At 38.1% G+C, this 20,048-nt stretch overlaps 1 protein-coding gene across 1 annotated transcript; it reads left to right on the plus strand.

Moving 5' to 3' along the window:
- Positions 1 to 1,737: 1,737 nt before the first annotated feature.
- On the plus strand, positions 1,738 to 18,900 carry LOC148366374 (proepiregulin-like). Its single transcript, XM_088335209.1, has 5 exons — positions 1,738 to 1,902; positions 11,016 to 11,102; positions 12,908 to 13,034; positions 16,482 to 16,628; positions 18,606 to 18,900. The coding sequence occupies exons 1-5, from the start codon at positions 1,869 to 1,871 to the stop codon at positions 18,670 to 18,672; spliced, it is 462 nt and encodes a 153-aa protein (XP_088191335.1). The 5' UTR covers positions 1,738 to 1,868; the 3' UTR covers positions 18,673 to 18,900.
- Positions 18,901 to 20,048: the final 1,148 nt, after the last annotated feature.

The raw sequence follows: 20,048 nt of genomic DNA on the forward strand, positions 1-20,048 counted from the left end.
TGAGTGCAGCGCTGCCAAGGTCTTGTGGACAATGGCCGAACAACTAGGAAAGTTCCCGGACTTGCCAGCAGGAGAGGTCCCTGATGCACAGTACGTGCTTTACGGGGTGAGTCGGTCGAGGAGACATCGGAACGACTTTGCCAGGGACTGGCTCACTCTCGCCGCCATCAAGGACGCCATCTGGACCTCCAGAAACCTGCTGGTATGGAGGTGCAGGCAGATCCCCCCCGTGGCTGTGCTCCAAATGGCTGCAGATACCATACAATCTGCGAGCGGCGGGCCTAGGACGCAGCCATAAAGAAGACTCGTCTGTACCCACCCGGAGGGGGGAGCCGGAGCTACGCTGTGGGAGTCCCGGCAGCAACGGCCTGGGTTGTGGAACCCAGAAGGGAGAGGACCCACGCAGAAGGGAAAGGACCCACACAGAGGACTGGAAGAATGCTGCTTGGGAGGGTGGGATAGCAGAGCTATGCCCTTGCACAATAGTATTGCCTTTTACACGCTGGTTAACTACTGTTAAAAGAAAATAACTCTGAAATTGTTTAATTGATGTTGGAAATATCAGGAAAAAATGTTAAAACGTCATATCGTCACGTCATATTGTCAAATATAAAAAATTGTGAATATGCTTGATGGCTGTGTTTTGCTGCTGTTGGTGTCAGTGGATTTGTTCAGACCGAGAACAATCGACTTTGGCCTGGACGGATCTATTGACACTAACAAAGATGTTATATAATGAAATTGTGAATATGTTTGATTTTCGAGAAGGTTTGTTCAAACCTCACTTTGTGTTTGCTGTTAAAAACGTAATATTGGAATATAATATTGTGAATTTGCTTAATTGCTGTTGAGATTGTCATGATTGTTTTCTGTTTTTAGTGTCAATAAATTTGTTCGAAACAAAAAAAGTTGGGAAAGAGAAACGGATCTATTGACACTAACAAAGATGTTATATAATGAAATTGTGAATATGCTTGATTGCTATTAAGATTTTCGAGAAGGGTTGTTCAAACCTCACATTGTGTTTGCTGTTAAACGTCATATTGAAATATAATATTGTGAATGTGCTTAGTTGCTGTTGAGATTGTCATGATTGTTTTCTGTTATTAGTGTCAATAAATTTGTTCAAACCAAAAAAACATTTAGTTTCAATCGCGGGACGCAAAGTCAGGTTTGGGTTAATTTTGTGTTTGCGTTACATGTTTAAATGTGGGCGCATGCGGCTTATATACAGGTGCGGCTTGTGTATGTACAAAATCGGTTTTCTTCTTAAAATGTGGTGGGTGCGGCTTATAATCAGGTGCGCTCTATAGTCCAGAATTTACGGTATGTGGATGACTACCTTTCACCTCTATTTGAGTCATATTATTCTGAAATGACAATTATTTAATTGGATTAACAATTTTGGCTACTTTACTCATCTCTGCCTGACACGAACCTCACCGCACGCCATTTAAATGAACCGCAATACTAAAATAGTTATTCAGAGCTCACTGATAATGGATTGAAATTAAACATGTTTATCTTTATAACATAAATATTAAATGTTGTGTGGTTGATGGGTGAACTCACTGGACTTGTTTTAAAGTGAAAAAAATGAAAAAAGAATGAATGAATGGTCTTGACGAGTGAGTCGTGATGCCTTCAGGGGCTGTCGGTATCTGTGGGACTTTTGATGAATTTCTCGCTCGGAGCGAATTACTGGCTGTCTTTTGGACCGCACCCACTTGGCTACGTGAGCCTCGCCTCTTCTCACCGTTAGTTGGTTTTTGTTTTAGTTGGTTAGCGACACCACAACACTGCACAACACTCAACGAGTCGTACTTAATTTTATTTTATTTATTTGTTTGCTTCCCTCGTTATTCCTGATGGCAAAAGTCTCAGCTCTCCTCTCAATTGTTGGTAAGTCTGATTTTCTTGAATGTGGTTTTTAGGTGACTTCATACTGTATAACGTGTACAGTGTGTGTGAATTAATGAATCAATTAACATTGATTATTTTTGTTTTCTTATTAAATATAGCGAGTTCCTGAATTATTGTAGATATTTCACGTAGTTTTGGTATCTCAATTAGGAAAAAATATATATTTTCTCAAACGCTATTTAACATCTTAGTTTATCAATCTGATTAGTTCCTCGTTTGATTAAAACGGGGAAATTCCTTTTTAATTTAAATATTGGAATTAAAAATGACTAAATAGTTTTAAGAAGAGATATAAATAATTGAAATACGAAAGTGACGCCGGGCATGATTACTACAACGGGGTATTAATATATTAAATATTAAAACTATAATAATTATAAACTGATAATGATAATACTAATAATTAAAAACTATTTAAAAGATATGGAAATGCAACGTACCTGAATGCTTACGTTGTTTGTTTTCCTAAACTAAATCATCAATAATATCCATTTTACTAGCAGGAGATGAATCAAAATCAAAAGCCGTTTATTTTCATTAAAAACGATGTTGGTTGGCTGGTTGGACCCCTTAACATCTTGGGTCGTTGGGGCTTTAATCCTGTGGTGTGTTTTGAGAGTACAGCCTGGTGGCGGCCAGCAACAACAAAAAGCCCATGCATTTGTAAACTAAGAAGCATTGAATCGACAAAACCTGGTAATATTTGGCAATACTCTATACGTTGATTGTCAAAGCTATGTTAGTGGCTCAGGAGGTAGAGCGCTCGTCTTGGGATCAAGAGATCGCAGTTCGAATCCTGGCTACTCCTTGTTACATGTCGAAGTGTCCTTGGGTAAGACACTGAACCCCTAATACCACCAATAAGCAGGTTAGCACCTTACATGGCTGCACGGCCGCTATTGGGAAATGTGAAGGACACTGTAAAGCGCTTTGGGAAGTCTTGACTTGAAAAGCGCTATATAAATGCAGATCATTTCATTTAATTTCATTTCATATTATTACCATGCCAAAGACTTTAGCTTGTGAGTTTGAGCTAGCTTGTGTCTATCAACATTGTGAAGATTTAAAAGCTAGGGTCAGAAACCAAAAATGTTGAAAGAGCCATAATAGACTAACAAAATATGTCAGGAGCTGCTAAATAAAATAACAAATAAATAAAATCCTTGTTTAATAAGCCTTTTTAAACAATAATAAAACGAGTATCTGTTTTCAACGTTTTTAGGACTTTAAAAAATGTTAAGTTTGTTTTGTGTTTGTCCTACAGTAAACCAGATTTCAAAATGTTTTTTTCTGTTTTCAAGCATTTTTCTAAAAGGTCCAGGGAGCTACTAGGATGGCGCTTAAGAACCGAATGAAGCTCCAGAGCCGCAGGCTGCTGACCCCTGAGCTAGTCACTAGCTGTTGTATTGCATTTTGAGTTTTTGAGTATATTATCAATTTACATTTTTAAAAGGGCATTTTTTAAATGTGAGCATTTCTAAACCAATTTGATTTAATAGTTTAATGAAAAATAAAAAATGATGTATGAGATCTATCAAATATCTTGTAACACAGTATGTGTGTCACAGTTGCCGTGGCGCCCAATTGGGCCCGCCCGTGTGGCGCCAGGTGCGGCTCGTTAACAGATTGGCTTCAGTTTTATTTAAGCTCAGTGCTCTCAGTCAACCTTTGTCAGTCCATCAACGAACCTCTGCAACCGCAAGACATGGCTTTAGACTCTGTCCGGTTTCTTGCATGTGTTTCCTGTCCGGCTGGTATTGTTCCCGTCTATTTTGTCCTGTTTAATATCTATCTACAGTTTCGCTCCCGTCTAGTTTGTCCTTTTTAATTTCGATATCCAGTTTTTATATCAATCCTGTCTGTCCCGTCCTGTCCAGTATCGACCCCATCCATCCGATATCTGGTATCGATCTCGTCTGCCTCTGGCTTCCTGTCATTGTACGCCAGACTGCTGCCTTACGTATTACGCCCAACGATCGCCGAATCACTGGCGTTTGGGTTAACATGTATGACTGCCCCATTACCCGTAAAATAAAAGCTTGTGTGAGAAACGTCACACATTTGGGTTCTCCTCCTGTTCCGGTTCTTGACAGTGTGCTTGAGGAAGTAGATTTATTTTGCAATTCTGAGCCTTAATTCTGTGTTATTTAGTTCATTTACATTGTGAGATTTCATTAGTAATAGAATAAAGATAACCTGAATGCACATATACTAAATAGTAGGCCCCCAATATATGATATTAACCTGTTAACATAAAATTGCCATATAACGGGAAAGAAACATATGGTAAGGAGACCCAAACCTCGTACCCCGATAAAAATATTGAAACAACAAAATAGTATATAGTAAGTACTGCTTATGTCTAATTTAAATGCACATGATTACATAACACTATAAATTATCGCGCATGTAAGAGGAAAAATCATTCGAGTCATCTTTTGTGTGATGTAACATGAGCTGGCGGAGTGGAGCACCAGGTGGATGCAGAGGGGGAGGAGACAGTGAAGACGGATTAGAATTAAAACATATTTTGAACCTTCCATTTGCAAGGATTGCCATGCCTTTAGCACGGGTAGCGATTCATGTGCTTTTTTCTTATTTCTTGAAGATCGCAAGCTTTTGTTCTTCATGGGAGAAAAAAAGATGGGCTTTATATATTATAAAAAATCAAATAGAATCAAAGTAGTTCTCCAAAACACCCACAAGGTGGCAGCAATTTCCCAAAATCGTGTCTCACAGGCATCCACGTGTGACAACAGACCAATCACAGGCATGAAATGACACAGAATGCATTTTAAGTTTTCTGTATCTATTTAAAAAAAACCATGCAAATGATTTAAACATTAATTTAATAGTTTTGATTGTCAATGGGGAAATGAATTGGGGTACTTATGGGTCATGTATGATGTGGGTCTCTAGGAATTGCTTCACCATTTACCACACAGTCCCATAAAACGGCTGGTCATTGGTGAAAAATATTTGACAGTATACAGACAACTGTGAGAACAAGACTCAAAAACCTTTCAGGATATTAAAAACAGTTTATATTGGCAGTTTCAGTCCCTTCATATGCATTTCCAGTCCCTACTTCGTTATAATCCTGAAAAATCCCAGTCTGTTTTTCATTTTAAACCGTTATTACATTGTCTTAACACGGATTTAGGGTAGATATTGCCAGATATTGAAAGCTCGGGGTGTGTCTGGAAAAAATGGGCCAAAGGTAATCACTCATAACATGATTTCTGACTCTTTCATGGCCAAAATAACAAAAGTCAAGTCAAATCATGATCTAAAACCGACATGAGGGCAAGGAAAAACTCAAAACCTTAGTCAAGTCAAGTCATGTTTATGTGTATAGCCCTTAATCACAAGGAGTCTCAAAGAGATGCACGGACTATTGCAAACTACAGACAATTATAACACAATCCCCTGATCTAAAACCGACATGAGGGCAAGGAAAAACTCAAAAAAATCAACATGAGGAAATTGAAGAGACCTTGAGCTCATCCCCCTTCCAGGATGACCAGGCTACAATGGATGTTGCATTAAGAAACAATAAAATGAAAATAATTAGACATAAAAATAAATATATGTGTCACATTGTCACATTGCATACAAAAGCCTTTCAAAAACATATTAATTTATATATTTTTCCATTCAATTATTTCTTTATTTGTATACTTTGTTTATTATTTCAAGAATTGATGAGTTAACTACCGTGAGTCGTGAACCACAAATATATATATTTTTTAAAGGAAATACATTTTAAAAGTTTTTTCACATTTTGTATCTAGCACATGAAACTATGAATGTTATGAAGGAATTAAAACTGAGTTTTTCCTTGCCCTCATGTATGTTATAGATCAGGAGATGGTGTAATAGTATTATGTAGTTTGTTATAGTCTGTGCAGCCCTTCAAAACTCCTTGTGATAAAGGGCCACACAAATAAACATGACTTGACTTGAGGTTTTTGAGATTTTCCTTTGCCCTCATGTAGGTTTTAGATCAGGGGATGGTGTCATAATAATCTGTAGTTTGTTGTAGTTTATGGTCTGTGCAGCCCTTCAAAACTCCTTGTAATAAGGGGCCGCACAAATAAACATGACTTGAGGTTTTTGAGTTTTCCCTTGCCCTCATGTCGGTTTTAGATCAGGGGATGGTGTCATAATAATCTGTAGTTTGTTATAGTTTATGGTATGTGTAGCCCTTTGTGACTCCTTGTAATAAAGGGCCACACAAATAAACATGACTTGACTTGAGGTTTTTGAGTGTTTCCTTGCCCTCATGTAGGTTTTAGATCAGGGGATGGTGTCATAATAGTCTGTGGTTTCCAGTAATCTGTGGTCTGTGCAGCCCTTTGAGAATCCTTGTGATAAAAGGCCTCACAAATAAACATGACTTGATTTGACTTGAGGTTTTTTTAGTTGTCCCTTGTCCTCATGTCGGTTTTAGATCAGGGGTTGGTGTGATAATAGTCTGTAGTTTGCAATAGTCTGTGGTCTGTGCAGCCCTTTGAGACTCCTTGTGATTAAGGGCGCCCCAAATAAACTTGACTAGATTAAACATATTTTCTGGTAATTAGTCATAAATAATCACGGATACAAAAATGTAATGAAGTTACCGTAACTCATAAGAAATGAGATATGTAGCTCTATAAAATGCTTTTTACCCAATGTTATAGAAAACTCAGTATCGCAAAATTCCAATACTTAGTCAATAAAGGGTTCATCTGACTCTCACTCGGTGTAGAAGATCTTAGTTCCGGACTACCAGTGTGACTCTTAGGTGTAAACACCTTCGTCATGACGACAGACCGTGAAAACCAGAACGTACTGTTTTTTTAGGCATTGGCTAACATCGTCCGCCTGCATAAATCAGTCTCCATCGTTGTTGTCCAACAAGTAAAAACATGAAAATGATGTAACAGGATAACAGCAAAAAAAAGGGCGAGGTTTTAGCAATTGAAGGATAACAAACAGACTGAGACACGATTGACCAGGGCCAAGTTTTCATGGGGCCCTAAGCGAAATTGGATATAGTGGCCTCCTATTACTTGAATATTTCCTGAAACCGGGTATCAAACCCTGGCCACACAGGAATCTATACCTAAAATGGCCGCCAGGCTTGTTTTTTTATCTGGTTTATAATCCGAAAGGGTAAAAATCTAACTACAAGAGCAGCTAGGGGTTGATTTACACTAAATATTCAATTATACTATAAAGACACCGAGGGTCATCTAAGCCATCTAAAAGTAATAAAATAAACCAATCATCTACTGCAAACACAACCTGCTGTATAATTTTTAAATTAACTGCAACATCAGATGTACAAATGTACTGAATCTAAAGGCAAAAAAATACATAAATCAGTATATAAATTCACAGTTAAACAGAAATTAGTTTTGTTTTAAATGAACGGCAACAACAAATGTACAAAACAAGAAAAGGGAGGAGAGAGAGAGAGAGAGAGAGAAACAAAAGAGATAAAAAGGGGAATAGTGAGAGAGGGGGAACAAAAGAGAGAGAAAGAAATCCAAAAGAAATAGAAAGAGATAATGAGAGAAAAGAGAAGGAGAGAGAGTGAGAAGGGGAGAAAGAGAGAAGGGATAGCAAAAAAAGAGAGAGATTGAGTGAGAACATGAGAAATAAAAGAGATAAAAATAGTGAGAGAGGGGAAAAGGAGAGAGAAAGAAAGGAAATCCAAAGATAAATAGAAAGAGAGAAGGAGAAATATAGAGAAGGGAAGCATGAGAGAGAGAGAGAGAGAGAGAGAGAGACTGAGTGAGAACATGAGAAACAAAAGAGATAAAAAGAGAAATAGTGAGAGAGGGGAAAAGAGAGAGAAATAAAGAAATCCAGAGAGAAATAGAAAGAGAGAAGGAGAGAAAAGATCATGAGAAAAATAGAGAAGGGAAGAAATAGAGAAGGGGAAAACAAAAGAGAGAGAGAGAGAAATAGAGAGAAAGAAAGAAAGAAAGGGAGAGAGAACAATAGAGAAGAGAGAGAGAAAGAGAGAAAGAAAGAAAGGGAGAGAGAACAAGAGAGAAAAGAGTGAGAGAGAGAACAAGAGAGAAAAGAGAGAGAGAGGGAGAGAGAGAAAAAAACGTGTGAAATAAAAGAGATAAAAAGAGAAATAGTGAGAGAGGGGGAACGAAAGAGAGAAAGAAATCCAAACAGAAATGGAAAGAGAGAAAGAGAGGAGAGAAAAGTGAAGGAGAGAAAGTGAGAAGGGAAAGCAAAAGATATATATATATATATATATATATATATATATAAAAGAGGGAGAGATAAGAGAAAAAGAAAAAAGGAAGAGAGCAAAATAAGATAAAAAGACACAGAGAGAGAAAAAGAAAAAAGGAACAAAGAAAGAGGAAAAAGAGGGAGAGTGAAATAAAGATATGGAGAGATAGAGAGCGAGAAAAAAGGGAGGAAGAGAGAGAGACAAGTACAGCGTTTGTGAGAGGCACCTGGCTTTGGCAACATCAAGTGAACATATTTCAACCTGCAGCTCGTTTTTCTCTTGCGCTTCTCTCAGCGTTGTCTCGTGGGCCGGATTCAATCCCTTAGCATGCCTGACCACCTGTTTGACACCCCTGGTTTATGCCTTAGGCCATTTTGACAGACTGTTTAACCTGAAAAGCAGTTTATGATTTACTCATTTGATCACTAAGGGGTGCTAGCAACCAATAGAAAGCCAAAACTCCTTAAAGCACAGAAATACAATGGCAGAATTTCGGGTGGCAAGTGGATTAACAAAATATATAATAGGAGTTCCTGTTTAACTACCAGTAGTAGTAGAAATTTGCACAATACTGTAAGTGATGCATTGTCCAAACTAGTTGACTGTTTCTTATCTGTGTCATTTCCTGTCAGTTTTTTTGTTTTGTGCCTTGAAAAACGTGACTCATTTGATAATGACGTCAGAACAATTTTACCGGTAGTAATTAACAAATGATCCTATACTTGGTCCGCTTCCAACTAATCCATCAATTAAAGACAGAAAAACACTGAACGTGGCATGAAATTGAGTTTTAGGAATCTGGGTATATAGAGTTTTAAATTGTTGAAATACAGTAAACCCTCGCTATAGCGTGCTTCACCTTCCACTGTCTTGCTATTTCACTCGTTTGCATCGTGTACTGCATTCTGCATTCTGATTGGCTAATGGGATCTCAGCTTTAGGTCACAATGATTATTTTAAGTATTTCCTAAAGGTAAAAAAGGTTTAATAGTTACTTGTATTTGTTAAACAAATGCTTTTAAAAAGTGTTTGTTCTTTGGTTTTGATGTACTAATAGAGTATTTAAAGATGTGTGTTATTTTTCGCCTACTAGCGGTAAAAAATAGATTTAAATAATAAGCAAAATTACATAAACTATTACATAAACGTGCATTTTCGAAATACTCACAGGTCGGGAATTTTATATTTATTTTACATGACATGAGGCTGACGTGACTGTCCGCCATCTTGCTGCTATGGGTATCCCCAAAACCCCCAAATTTTGTGAGAGGCTTGGCAAAAAATATGAGAAGAAAACTTTGCAGCTTGGTCGCTTTAAATGTTGTCATGATTACCGCTGTGCCCGCTCATTTGGCGCCAACCACTGAGGGCTCTGATTGGCTCCCTGTCCCTATTTTAACCCAGTCCTGTCAATATCCCGTTGTCAGTCCGTCTGCGAACCTCTGTTTATTCAAGGCAAGCCTTTTTCAACCCTGACTCCCGCCTGTCCCGTTTTTGCTCCCGTTTGTCTCCGACTACGACCTGTTTTGATCCCGACCACGTCTGCTCTCCCGTCCCGGCTTACGACCTATTTTTGATCCCGACTACCTCTACTCTCCCGTCCTGGCTTACACCTCGTTTCCAACCCCAACCACGCTTTGCTCTCCCTGTCCCGGCTACCGACCAGTTTTTCCGTCCCTGACACCGCCATCGCCCGCTACGGAAGATCCACTTCCATATTCGGATCACAATCCTAGTGCGAGAGAGACTTGCTTCCCGCGTCCAGCAAACACCTGATCGTGGGCGCAGTCCTTTCTCTTTCTTTCAGTAAAACTTGTGGTAAACGTTATGCAATTGGGTCCTGTTTCCATTCTGGTCCTGACAAATGTAGTATTTCTTCCTGTGCTTTTTAGCACTCTTTTCCTGTTGCAAAACACAATACAGCGGCATCTAGTGGTCCATTCTACACAGTGTCCCTTTAAAGTGCGTGTTATTGTGGTTAAAAAAATGTAATTCTTAAATAAAAACAATATTGATTTGAATAATTGTCAAGACCAGAACGGAGACAGGACCCACTTGCGTTACGTTCCTCTCAGTTTTATTAGAAGAAAGGAAAGGTTTGTACCCACGATCCGGTGTTTGCTGGACGTGAGAAGCAGGTCGCTCTGAACGCGGAAGAGGGCCTTCCGTGGCGAGCAATGGCGGTGTCGGGAACGGAAGAAGCGGGTCAGTAGCCGGCACAGGAGAGCAAAAAACGTGGTCAGGATCAAAAAATGGGTCGAAGCCGGGGAACAGACGGGAGCAAAAACAGGTGGGAGTCAGGGTCGAAAAGAGCTTGCTTAGAATAACGGAGGTTCGCCGACGGACTGACAACAGGTGACAGATAGACATGGGTTCAAATAGTGGCAGGGAGCCAATCAAAGTCCGAAGGAGCTGGCACAGGTGTATCACATCGGTAATCATGACAATAATAAGCACAAAAAAAAGACATAAATTATTATATTAACGTTCATTCTTTTAAATACTACATTCATTTTATTTATTTTTACATAGAAAATTGAAGAAAAAGGATACAGGTTACTTTTAGACTCCATAGTTTGTATTCGTCCTTGTGCGCTTTCAATTGTAATACACAATACAACAACATCTAGTGGTCAAATATTACACAGTGTCTCTTTAATTGTATCGTAATTGCAAAAAAATAAATAAAGATTTCTATTTCATGGATTTCGCCTTCTATATGGAACCTAACCCCCGTGATCAGCAAGGGTTCTGCTATACTTTTACACGTTTTCACAACGTTATATTGCTTCAACCACGTAAAATACTCATTTATTGTGTATATTTTGTGTATTGTGTATATTTTTACTAGGTGTCATGCTGTTGTGGCCTTTTATCCTGACAAAGAGCATCTCATCCATACTTCACACGACACATGCGGACTCCTCCGTAACTGCAGGTACACTGCCTTGATGGGTAGAATCTTAGGAAAAAAAAACAGGGGAAAAAATATGGCCCGCGGGCTACGTGAGGTCCATAAGGCTTTTTCATACGGCCCGTCAAACAAAATGGTCAATATTTCCTGGCAAAATATATAACAGTAAATAAAGTACGACGAATAGAAATCTTTATTTTTTTTTTTGGTGCCAACTTTGTCCCAATTGTCCTTTGTATGTCTACAACAAAAATACTACAAAATTACTAAAAAAAAAACTCAATATCAAATATAGTGCTTAAAAACAGGGACCTAATATATTATAATGATATGTTATATACCATTCTGAAAAATAAAACATCGATAGAAATGATACAAAAATACTACAACAGTAATACTATTATACAAAAGTACTACGATAGAAATACAGACTACAGTAATATTACAAAAAATGCTAAATAAAGACATCAAAAATACTACTTTGGAAATACAACACAAATACTTCTACAGAAATACTACAAAAATACTAGTACAGTAGTACTAAAGAACAAAAATTCTACGACAGAAATATTATCACAGAAATACTACAAAAGACATATTACGGCAGAAATAATACAAAAATACAACTACAATAAAATACAAAAATACGAGAGATATACTACAACAATACTGCTATGGAAATACTCCCAAATACTACGATATAAATACGACAAATTTCTACTCCAAAATTACTAAAAAAAACAAAATATCAAATGTTATGCTTACAAACAGGAACTAAATATATTATTTGGCTTTCATTCTGAAAAGAAAAAATGCATGGAAATGATACAAAAATACTACTACAACAGTAAAATACAAAAATACTACTACAGAAATATTACAACAGATACACTGCAAAAATACAACAACAGTAATATCACAAAAATACTACAGAAATACTAAAAAATACTACTATAAAAATACTTTTTTTTTCTACAGAAATACTACAAAAATACCAATACAGTGGTACTATATATTACTACAGAAATACTACAAAAATACTGTTACAGACATATTACGACAGAAATACAACAAAAATGCCACTACAGTACAGTATTACAGAAATTCTAGAGATATTACAATAATACTACAACAGTACTGCTGTGGAAATACTGCTACAGAAATACGGCAAAAAACCTACTGCAAAAATATTTAAAAATACAACTACAGTAATACTACAAAAATACTATCGATATACTACAAAAATTCTACAAGAATACTGCTGTGGAAATACTCCAAGATACTACCAGAGAAATATGAAAAAAAAATCTTACTGCAAATATACTACAAAAATAATAAAAAATACAACTAGAGCAATACAACAAAAATACTCCTACAATACTACAATAATACTGCTATGGAAAACTCCAAAATACTGCTACAGAAATACGACAAAAATCTTACTGCAAAAGCACTACAAAAATAATAAAAAGGCCAACTACGATAATACTACAAAACCAAATTTAAAATTGTGTGCTTAAAACAGGGACCTTATAAATGATTTCGCTTTAATTGGGAGAGTTTCAAAACCAATTTGTTGAAACAAATCTATTCAAATAGACATACAAAGAACTATAACATGTGTTATTCGTTTATAAATGAAAAATTAGATATGTCTCCTGGATTAGCCCCTTTTTAACTCAATGCAGCCCGCGACCTGATAGTTGACCACCACTGACATAACTCAATAGTAACAAAAAGAAGACAAATGCCTTTAATTGATTACAAATGAAGTTGTGACGTATTATTAGGCTTTTCCAGCATAGATATTAAAGTGTGTTCCCTTTCAGGCCATGGCGAAGTGCGCCCCCCTGTGGTCAAACGCTCCACACAGAATTGTGACTCCACTTTTGACAACTACTGCATGAACGGAGGCCAATGCATGTTGTTGGTGGACGTCAATGAGCACCATTGCAAGTAAGTGCGTGTGTCTTTACACAAAACGTGATATAATCTGACGAGTGTGTCAAAAAAGAAGCAAGTCCCTAGCTCATTTCTATCAAAAGTTATGATTTGTATTAAATAAATAGAAACCAAATGTTCCTTCTCGCTGCTAGAGCGCAGTCAAGATGTAAAAGCGCTGAATTCCAGCATAAGGTTCTATCCATCCTTGGGACTATTTGCTGATGAAATTTGCAATATTGCTTTTGGGGAGACCGGAGAGTAAGGAATTACAATAATTGAAACGGAAGGATATGAAAGCATGCATCAGCACTTTTGTGTTGGCCTGAGAGAGAAATGGGCGTACTCTGGCTGTATTTTTTTTTGATAAAAACAATCTTACTTATATAGATATGTTGAATAAAATGAAGGTCCGAGTTTAAAATAACTCCCACGTTTTTAACACATTGTGAAATTCTAAACTTTGACTCTCAGGACAGATGTTTAAGACCTCTGTATCCGGATAGTTGGGTGGGGCAAAATGCCGCCATTTGTTTTCTTATTTTAGTGGCTGGGTGGGCGGATCCTTTAACCACTAGGGGTGTAGGAGCACGATTTCCTGTGGTGTATCTTGGGCAAGTACAGCCTGGTGGCGCCCATCCCCGAATTCAATCATATATGTAAATCCAATTCATCTCTAAAGCAGGCGATAAATTGCCATTCAAACTGCCCAATTAGACCATGCAATGAACAATGAGACAATAAAATCCCTTCCTTTATCCCCGCCAACAACCCAAAACACGTAATGCAGAGAAACACAATGGTTAAAGTACTGTAAAAGCAAAATAAATAGTAATAGATATAAAATGTGATGATGACAAGGCACAGATTAACCATGTGAGGAAAGGGACCTGAGGCAGGGTAATCCACACATGATGACCTCTGGGTTTCAGCCATTGAACAGTGTGGGCCTCCAAAATGACACTCAAATATAAAAATCCAACTACAAACGACTACATAATAAAACGTAAAAGTGTCAAGTAGAAGTAAAGTACGAGACAGTAAAATAATAGAAGTTAAACAAATCATAACTAAAGTCAGTTAAAAACCATATTTAAAAAGTGGGTCTTAAGCCCCCTCTTAAAAATCCCTGCAGACCTGATGTCCTCCGGCAGACTGTTCCATAGGTGAGGACCAAAATGGCTGAATGCTGCTTCACCATAGGTTTTGGTCCTCACTCTGGGAACAGTCAACAAACCACTGCTAGAGGACCTCAGAGACCAGAAGGCCTGATATAATAAAATCGACTTAGACAGATAGAATGGCCCAAGACTCTTAGACCTTTAAAAACTGGGAAAACCTTAAAATCAACTCTAAAATTCACAGGGATCCAATACAGCAGTTTAAAATAAGTGTCATTGGATCCTTCTCCCTAGCCCTGATAAGCACTCGAGCTGCTGAATTTCCTAATAGCTGCAACCTGGCAATGTTCTTTTTGGGAAGACCAGAGAGCAGGGCATTACAATCATCCAAACGAGAAGCTATAAAAGCATGCATTAGAGCCTCCGTGTTTTCCTAAGAGAGAATGTTTTTAATTTAAATTTGTTGCCTGTAAAGTCAAGTTTATTTGTATACCCCTTAATCACAAGGAGTCTCAAAGGGCTGCACAGACAACAGATTATTGCAACCCACAGACTATTATGGCACCATCCCCTGATCTAAAACCTACATGAGGGCACAGAAAAACTCAAGAACCTCAAGTCAAGTCAAGTCATGTTTATTTGTGAGGCCCTTTATCCCAAGGAGTCTCAAAGGTCTGCACAGACCACAGATTATTGCAAACTACAGACTATTATGACATCATACCCTGATCTAAAACCTACATGAGGGCAAGGAAAATGCTAAACAAATACATTTTGATTTGATTTGAACACGTGTTCTCTGTGATAAACAAGAATAAAACAAAGCAGCGCTCAAGGTTAACAACAAACACTTGAATGACATTGATAAAGGTGCTGCTACTCAGGGTTTGACACCCGGTTTCAGGACTAGACTGCAGGAGTTTGCACTGTTCATTAAAAATAAACACAGATATTTTTAGCTTAAATAGGCCCTGTTGATGTTACCGTCTATCCATTCATCCATTCTCTGCACCGCTTATCCTCAGTAGGGTCGCGGGGGTGCTGGAGCCCATCCCAGCCATCTTTGGACAGTGGGCAGGGGACACCCTGAACTGGTTGCCAGTCGCAGGGCACACAGGGAGAGACACCTAAAGACAATTTGGACCAGCCAATTAACCTGAAAGGCATGTTTTGGGGAATGTGGGGGAAAAACGGAGGTACGGGGAGAACATGCAAACTCCACAAGGGGAGGCTGCGGTAGCTGGACTCTGACTTTGAACCTCCGCACCGTGGGGCTGCGTGCTACCCACCTAGCCGCCGTTCCGCCTGCTATCGTCTATTCACCGCTAGCTCCCGCTTGAGTTTATTTAGTTTGGCGAGTTGGGTCAAAGCTGCATTTATTCAACTGTTAAAAAAAAAAAACACAGTGTTGATGCATTCAATGCCAATCAGAAAAATCATGTTTTCCATGGTTTGTGAATAAATGAGTTGTGCTTAGAAAAGATCCCTTTAATCTGTGATTATAATTTGTAAGGTAGGCAAAGTAGGCTGAATGATAAAGCATAGTAAATTCTTCCTCATGCCATGAGGCTCTTTGACTCTACCCGGGGGAGTAAACATTAAACCCCACCCCCACTTTTGCATTATATCCTATTTGTATTACAGTATGTTATCCGTAGCACTATTTAAATACTCTAGCAAAACGATATATTGGGTATTTTTGTATTCTATATCTTTATCTTATTATTTTATTTTTCAACACAAGGATACTTACTCCTGGAAGTGTGAATTTCCCTACGGGGATGAATAAATTATCTATCTATCCATCTATCTGTCTAGTAGTAAGGTCATGTTCATTTGTGATGCCCTTAATCACAAGGAGTCTCAAAGGGTTGCACAGACTACAGACGACTATTACACCATCCCCTGATCTAAAACCTACATTAGGGCAAGGAAAAGCTCAAAAACCTCAACATGAGGAAAATGAAGAAACCTTAAGAAGAGTCCGCACATGAGGATGCAAGGCTGCAATGGATGTTGGGATAACAAATAATACACAGATATTGTCAACATGAACTATAGGTCATTCATAAGCTATGGAATAGAAGTGTGTTTCAAACCTAGGTTTAAACAGTTCCACAGATCGAATCTTGTGGGAAGAGCATTCCACAGCACCAGGGATCGAATAGAGAACGTCCTGAAAAAACAAAAGCTAAATATTTTGCGTCAAAATTTCTTCCATTGTTCCCATCCCGCCGAGAACCTAAAATTCTAGATCCGGTCCTCGAGTTAGACACGGTATACAGTCACTGTTATTTCATTCGTTCTAAAGTGATAACGGATACATTTGTGCAATTTTCAGGTGTCACAGTGGTTTCTACGGCCCCCGCTGTAGCAACCTGGAACTGGTGTTCAAGCCAATAGGGGAAGAGCAGATCATTTTCATCATTTTCTGCGTGACTCTGCTCACCGTGGGCCTGGCGGGGGTGCTTTACTGCTTCTGCAAATGGTGAGTGTGCTTTGTTGGGAATGATATTACATAGAGGGCGCTATTTTTTCAGTCACAAATTCAGTATTTTTCCGCCAATACTGTTACTGACTGTCAAAAGCAGTGTGTTACTTCGGCTTGGATGTAAGATCGAAAGATTTCTTTGGATTTAGTGATTTGGAATTAAACTGATAGTTTGATAACTATTTTCTTTATCTTAACAATTACTTGAGTAAAAGTAAAGTACATGCTGTGTACCCGACCTTAATTCACTCACAGTGAGAGTTAGGGTTATATCATTCAGTGAGTTGGAGTTAACTCATTCACTGCCATTGATAGTTATAAACAGGGTTGGGTAGGGTTACTTGAACTGGATTACTTTCAATTACTTTTGGATTACTCCAATACCAAATATGCTAATAAAAGACAAAAGAAACTAAATATGAATAAAATTATGACTCACAACACATGGTAAGCTTTCTCTCCTGGCTTTGATCTCTTTGATCTCCGGCAAAACTAACATAAAATGCGACAGAAACAAAATGAAAATAAATCCAGTTTGCCAACATCATTTTTGCCGTTCCATGTATTGCGTTACTCCCCAAGCCTGCACAAAATTTAGTAATTTCTTTCATATTTAGTTTCTTTTGTCTTTTATTAGCATATTTGGTATTGGAGTAATCCAAAAGTAATTGAAAGTAATCAAGTTAAAGTAACCCTACCCAACCCTGGTTATAAATCTCAAACATCCATCACCGGGCTGGCAGCGCATCAGGCAGGTAACAGATCTTTGATGTCTATAGCTGTCAATGGAAGGGAATGAGTCAGAGTTAATTCACTCACTGAGTTAGAGTTAAGTTCAATTAATTTACTGAGTTAAAGATAACTCATTCCCTGACATTGATAGTTATACATTTCTAACATCCATCACCGGCCTGGCAGCGAATAAGGCCAGTAACGATTCTTTGTTGTCTATAGCTGTCAAAGAAAAGGAATGAGTCAGAGTTAATTCACTCACTGAGTTAGAGTTAAGTTCAATTAATTTACTGAGTTAAAGATAACTCATTCCCTGACATTGATAGTTATAAATTTCTAACATCCATCACCGGCCTGGCAGCGAATAGGGCCAGTAGCGATTCTTTGTCGTCTATAGCTGTCAAAGAAAAGGAATGAGTCAGAGTTAATTCACTCACTGAGTTAGAGTTAAGTTTAATTAATTTACTGAGTTAAAGATAACTCATTCCCTGACATTGATAGTTATAAATTTATAACATTCATCACCGGCCTGGCAACGAATAAGGCCAGTAGCGATTCTTTGTTGTCTATAGCTGTCAAAGAAAAGGAATGAGTCACAGTTAAATTACTCACTGAGTTAGAGTTAGGGTTAATTCATTTACTGAGTTAAAGTTAACTCATTCACTACCATTGATAGTTATACATTTCAAAAATCCATAAAGCCAGTTATGGATCTTTGTTGTCTATAGATGTCAATGGAAGGGAATGCGTTAGAGTTAACTCATTCGCTGAATTAGAAATAGGCTTAACTCATTCACTGAGTTAAAGTTAAGGGATTCGCTAACATTAAGAGTTATTCATTTCAAGCATCTATCATTTTGGCTGGCAGCATATGAGTCCCTTATGGTATCTTTGACGTTAATAATTGTCAATTGAAGTTTACGCATTCACTGAGTTAACTCGTTCACTACCATTGAGAGTTACAGATCTCCAAGATCTATTACGAGGCATGCAGTAAATGAGTTTAAAAGAAGTCATCAATTTAAGGTTTTAAACCCATTTTTCATTGTAAATTGTGATATCATATTTAAAAATACTCTAATCCCTGTACCATTGTAACCCGATTTCAGAAATCATGGTGAAAAACAGTGTACACGCATACTACATCATAAATCATTAATGTGATTTTGATTAAGCCAATCATAGTAATTTTAAAATATATTTGTCATTAGGTTGTGTAACAATCGTGTGTTTGTGTTCCAGGTATAAGAAGAATAAATGCAATCCCAAACACAAGCGACAAGGCTACAAAGGAGTGCAGACGGCGTAAAGACAGGAAACCTTTTGTATTTTTTTCTAAAATGGTGTACGTTTTTTTAATTTAAATTCTGCACTTTGGCTCTTGCCGTAGTGTAGCATGTATTTATTTATACCCTTCTGCATTTGCTGACACGAAAATAGGTCAGAAAGGATGTTTATAATTTATTATGATGATTGTATGTCAGTTGCGTCACAAACCAAATAAAAGAATACTTTTTGCAGTGTTTGATTTTATGAATGGTCTGTTTTTGTCATGATAACCGATGTGATGCACCTGTGCCCGCTCCTTTGGCGCCAACTGCCTCGGACTCCGATTGGCTCCCTGTCACTATTTAAACCCACGCCTGTCACCTGTTGTCAGTCCGTCTGCGAACCTCGGTTACTCTAGGCAAGCTCTTTTCGACCCTGACTCCCACCTGTTTTTGCTCCCGTCTGTTCTCCGGCTTCGACCCGGTAAAATAAAGGTAAAATAAAATAAAATTTTTAAAAAAAGACCAGCTCGGTAGCCTAGATGGTAGGGCACCCGCTCCGAGACTGGGAGGTCGCTGGTTCAAGCCTCGGCAGAGTCATACCTAAGACTTACAACATTGGTACTCATTGCCTCCCTGCTTGGCGCTCGGCATTAAGGGTTGGAATTGGGGGGTTTGGTCACCTAATGACTCCCAACACAGCAGTTGGGTCTAAAAAACCCGGCGCCGATCGAAGGCGACGAGTCACGTCGATAGCTTCGCGTGACAAAATGATTTCCGGTAGATATCATGTTGATGGTTGATACTGGCTGAATAATAATACATTTTTAAAAACCCGTTTTAATATCATGACCATGTTTTTTGCTCTCCTGTCCTGGCTACTGACCCATTTTTTCCGTTCCCAACACCGCCTTCACTCGCCATGGAAGTCCCACTTCCGCATTAAGAGCGACCTGCTTCTCGCATCCAGCGATCACTGGATCGTGGGTGCAACCCTTTCCTTTCTTCTAATAAAACTGAGAGAAACGTAACGCAAGTGGGTCCTGTCTCCATTCTGGCCTTGGCAGTTTTAAAGTTTTGCTGCATATTAATTTACTCTTTTAAAAATGGGGGCTCGTTTTGACGTCAAAACAGCTCGATAGGTACTTTTCAAATTTGGCTAACATACTTCGATGACAACTGCAGTTTTTTTTTACCTCAACCAGAGGGAAAAAGTCCAAAAACTCACATAATTTTGATCTTCTCTGTTCCTTTATCTTCTTGCTCATACCCTCACTATGTGTAAAACTGGAGTGTCATGCCCAATTTCGTTGTCACAATATGTTAGCCCATTTGTAACAATGACAATAAAGGTATATTCTATTCTTCTATTCTATCAATGGAATATAATTTTCAGTTTTTCAGTCCAACAAACAGC

The sequence above is a fragment of the Urocampus carinirostris genome, chromosome 5 (assembly GCF_059441175.1).
Source record: "Urocampus carinirostris isolate Australia breed hairy pipefish chromosome 5, RoL_Ucar_1.0, whole genome shotgun sequence".
NCBI lineage: Eukaryota > Metazoa > Chordata > Actinopteri > Syngnathiformes > Syngnathidae > Urocampus > Urocampus carinirostris.

What these genes read in the sequence shown, in the direction of transcription:
- LOC148366374 (XM_088335209.1), top strand. Translation starts at nt 1,869, where the DNA reads ATGGCAAAAGTCTCAGCTCTCCTCTCAATTGTTG. An exon ending in AGCTCTCCTCTCAATTGTTG is followed by an intron (nt 1,903 to 11,015) that starts GTAAGTCTGATT and finishes TATTTTTACTAG; the next exon opens with GTGTCATGCTGTTGTGGCCT. An exon ending in CTTTACTGCTTCTGCAAATG is followed by an intron (nt 16,629 to 18,605) that starts GTGAGTGTGCTT and finishes TTTGTGTTCCAG; the next exon opens with GTATAAGAAGAATAAATGCA.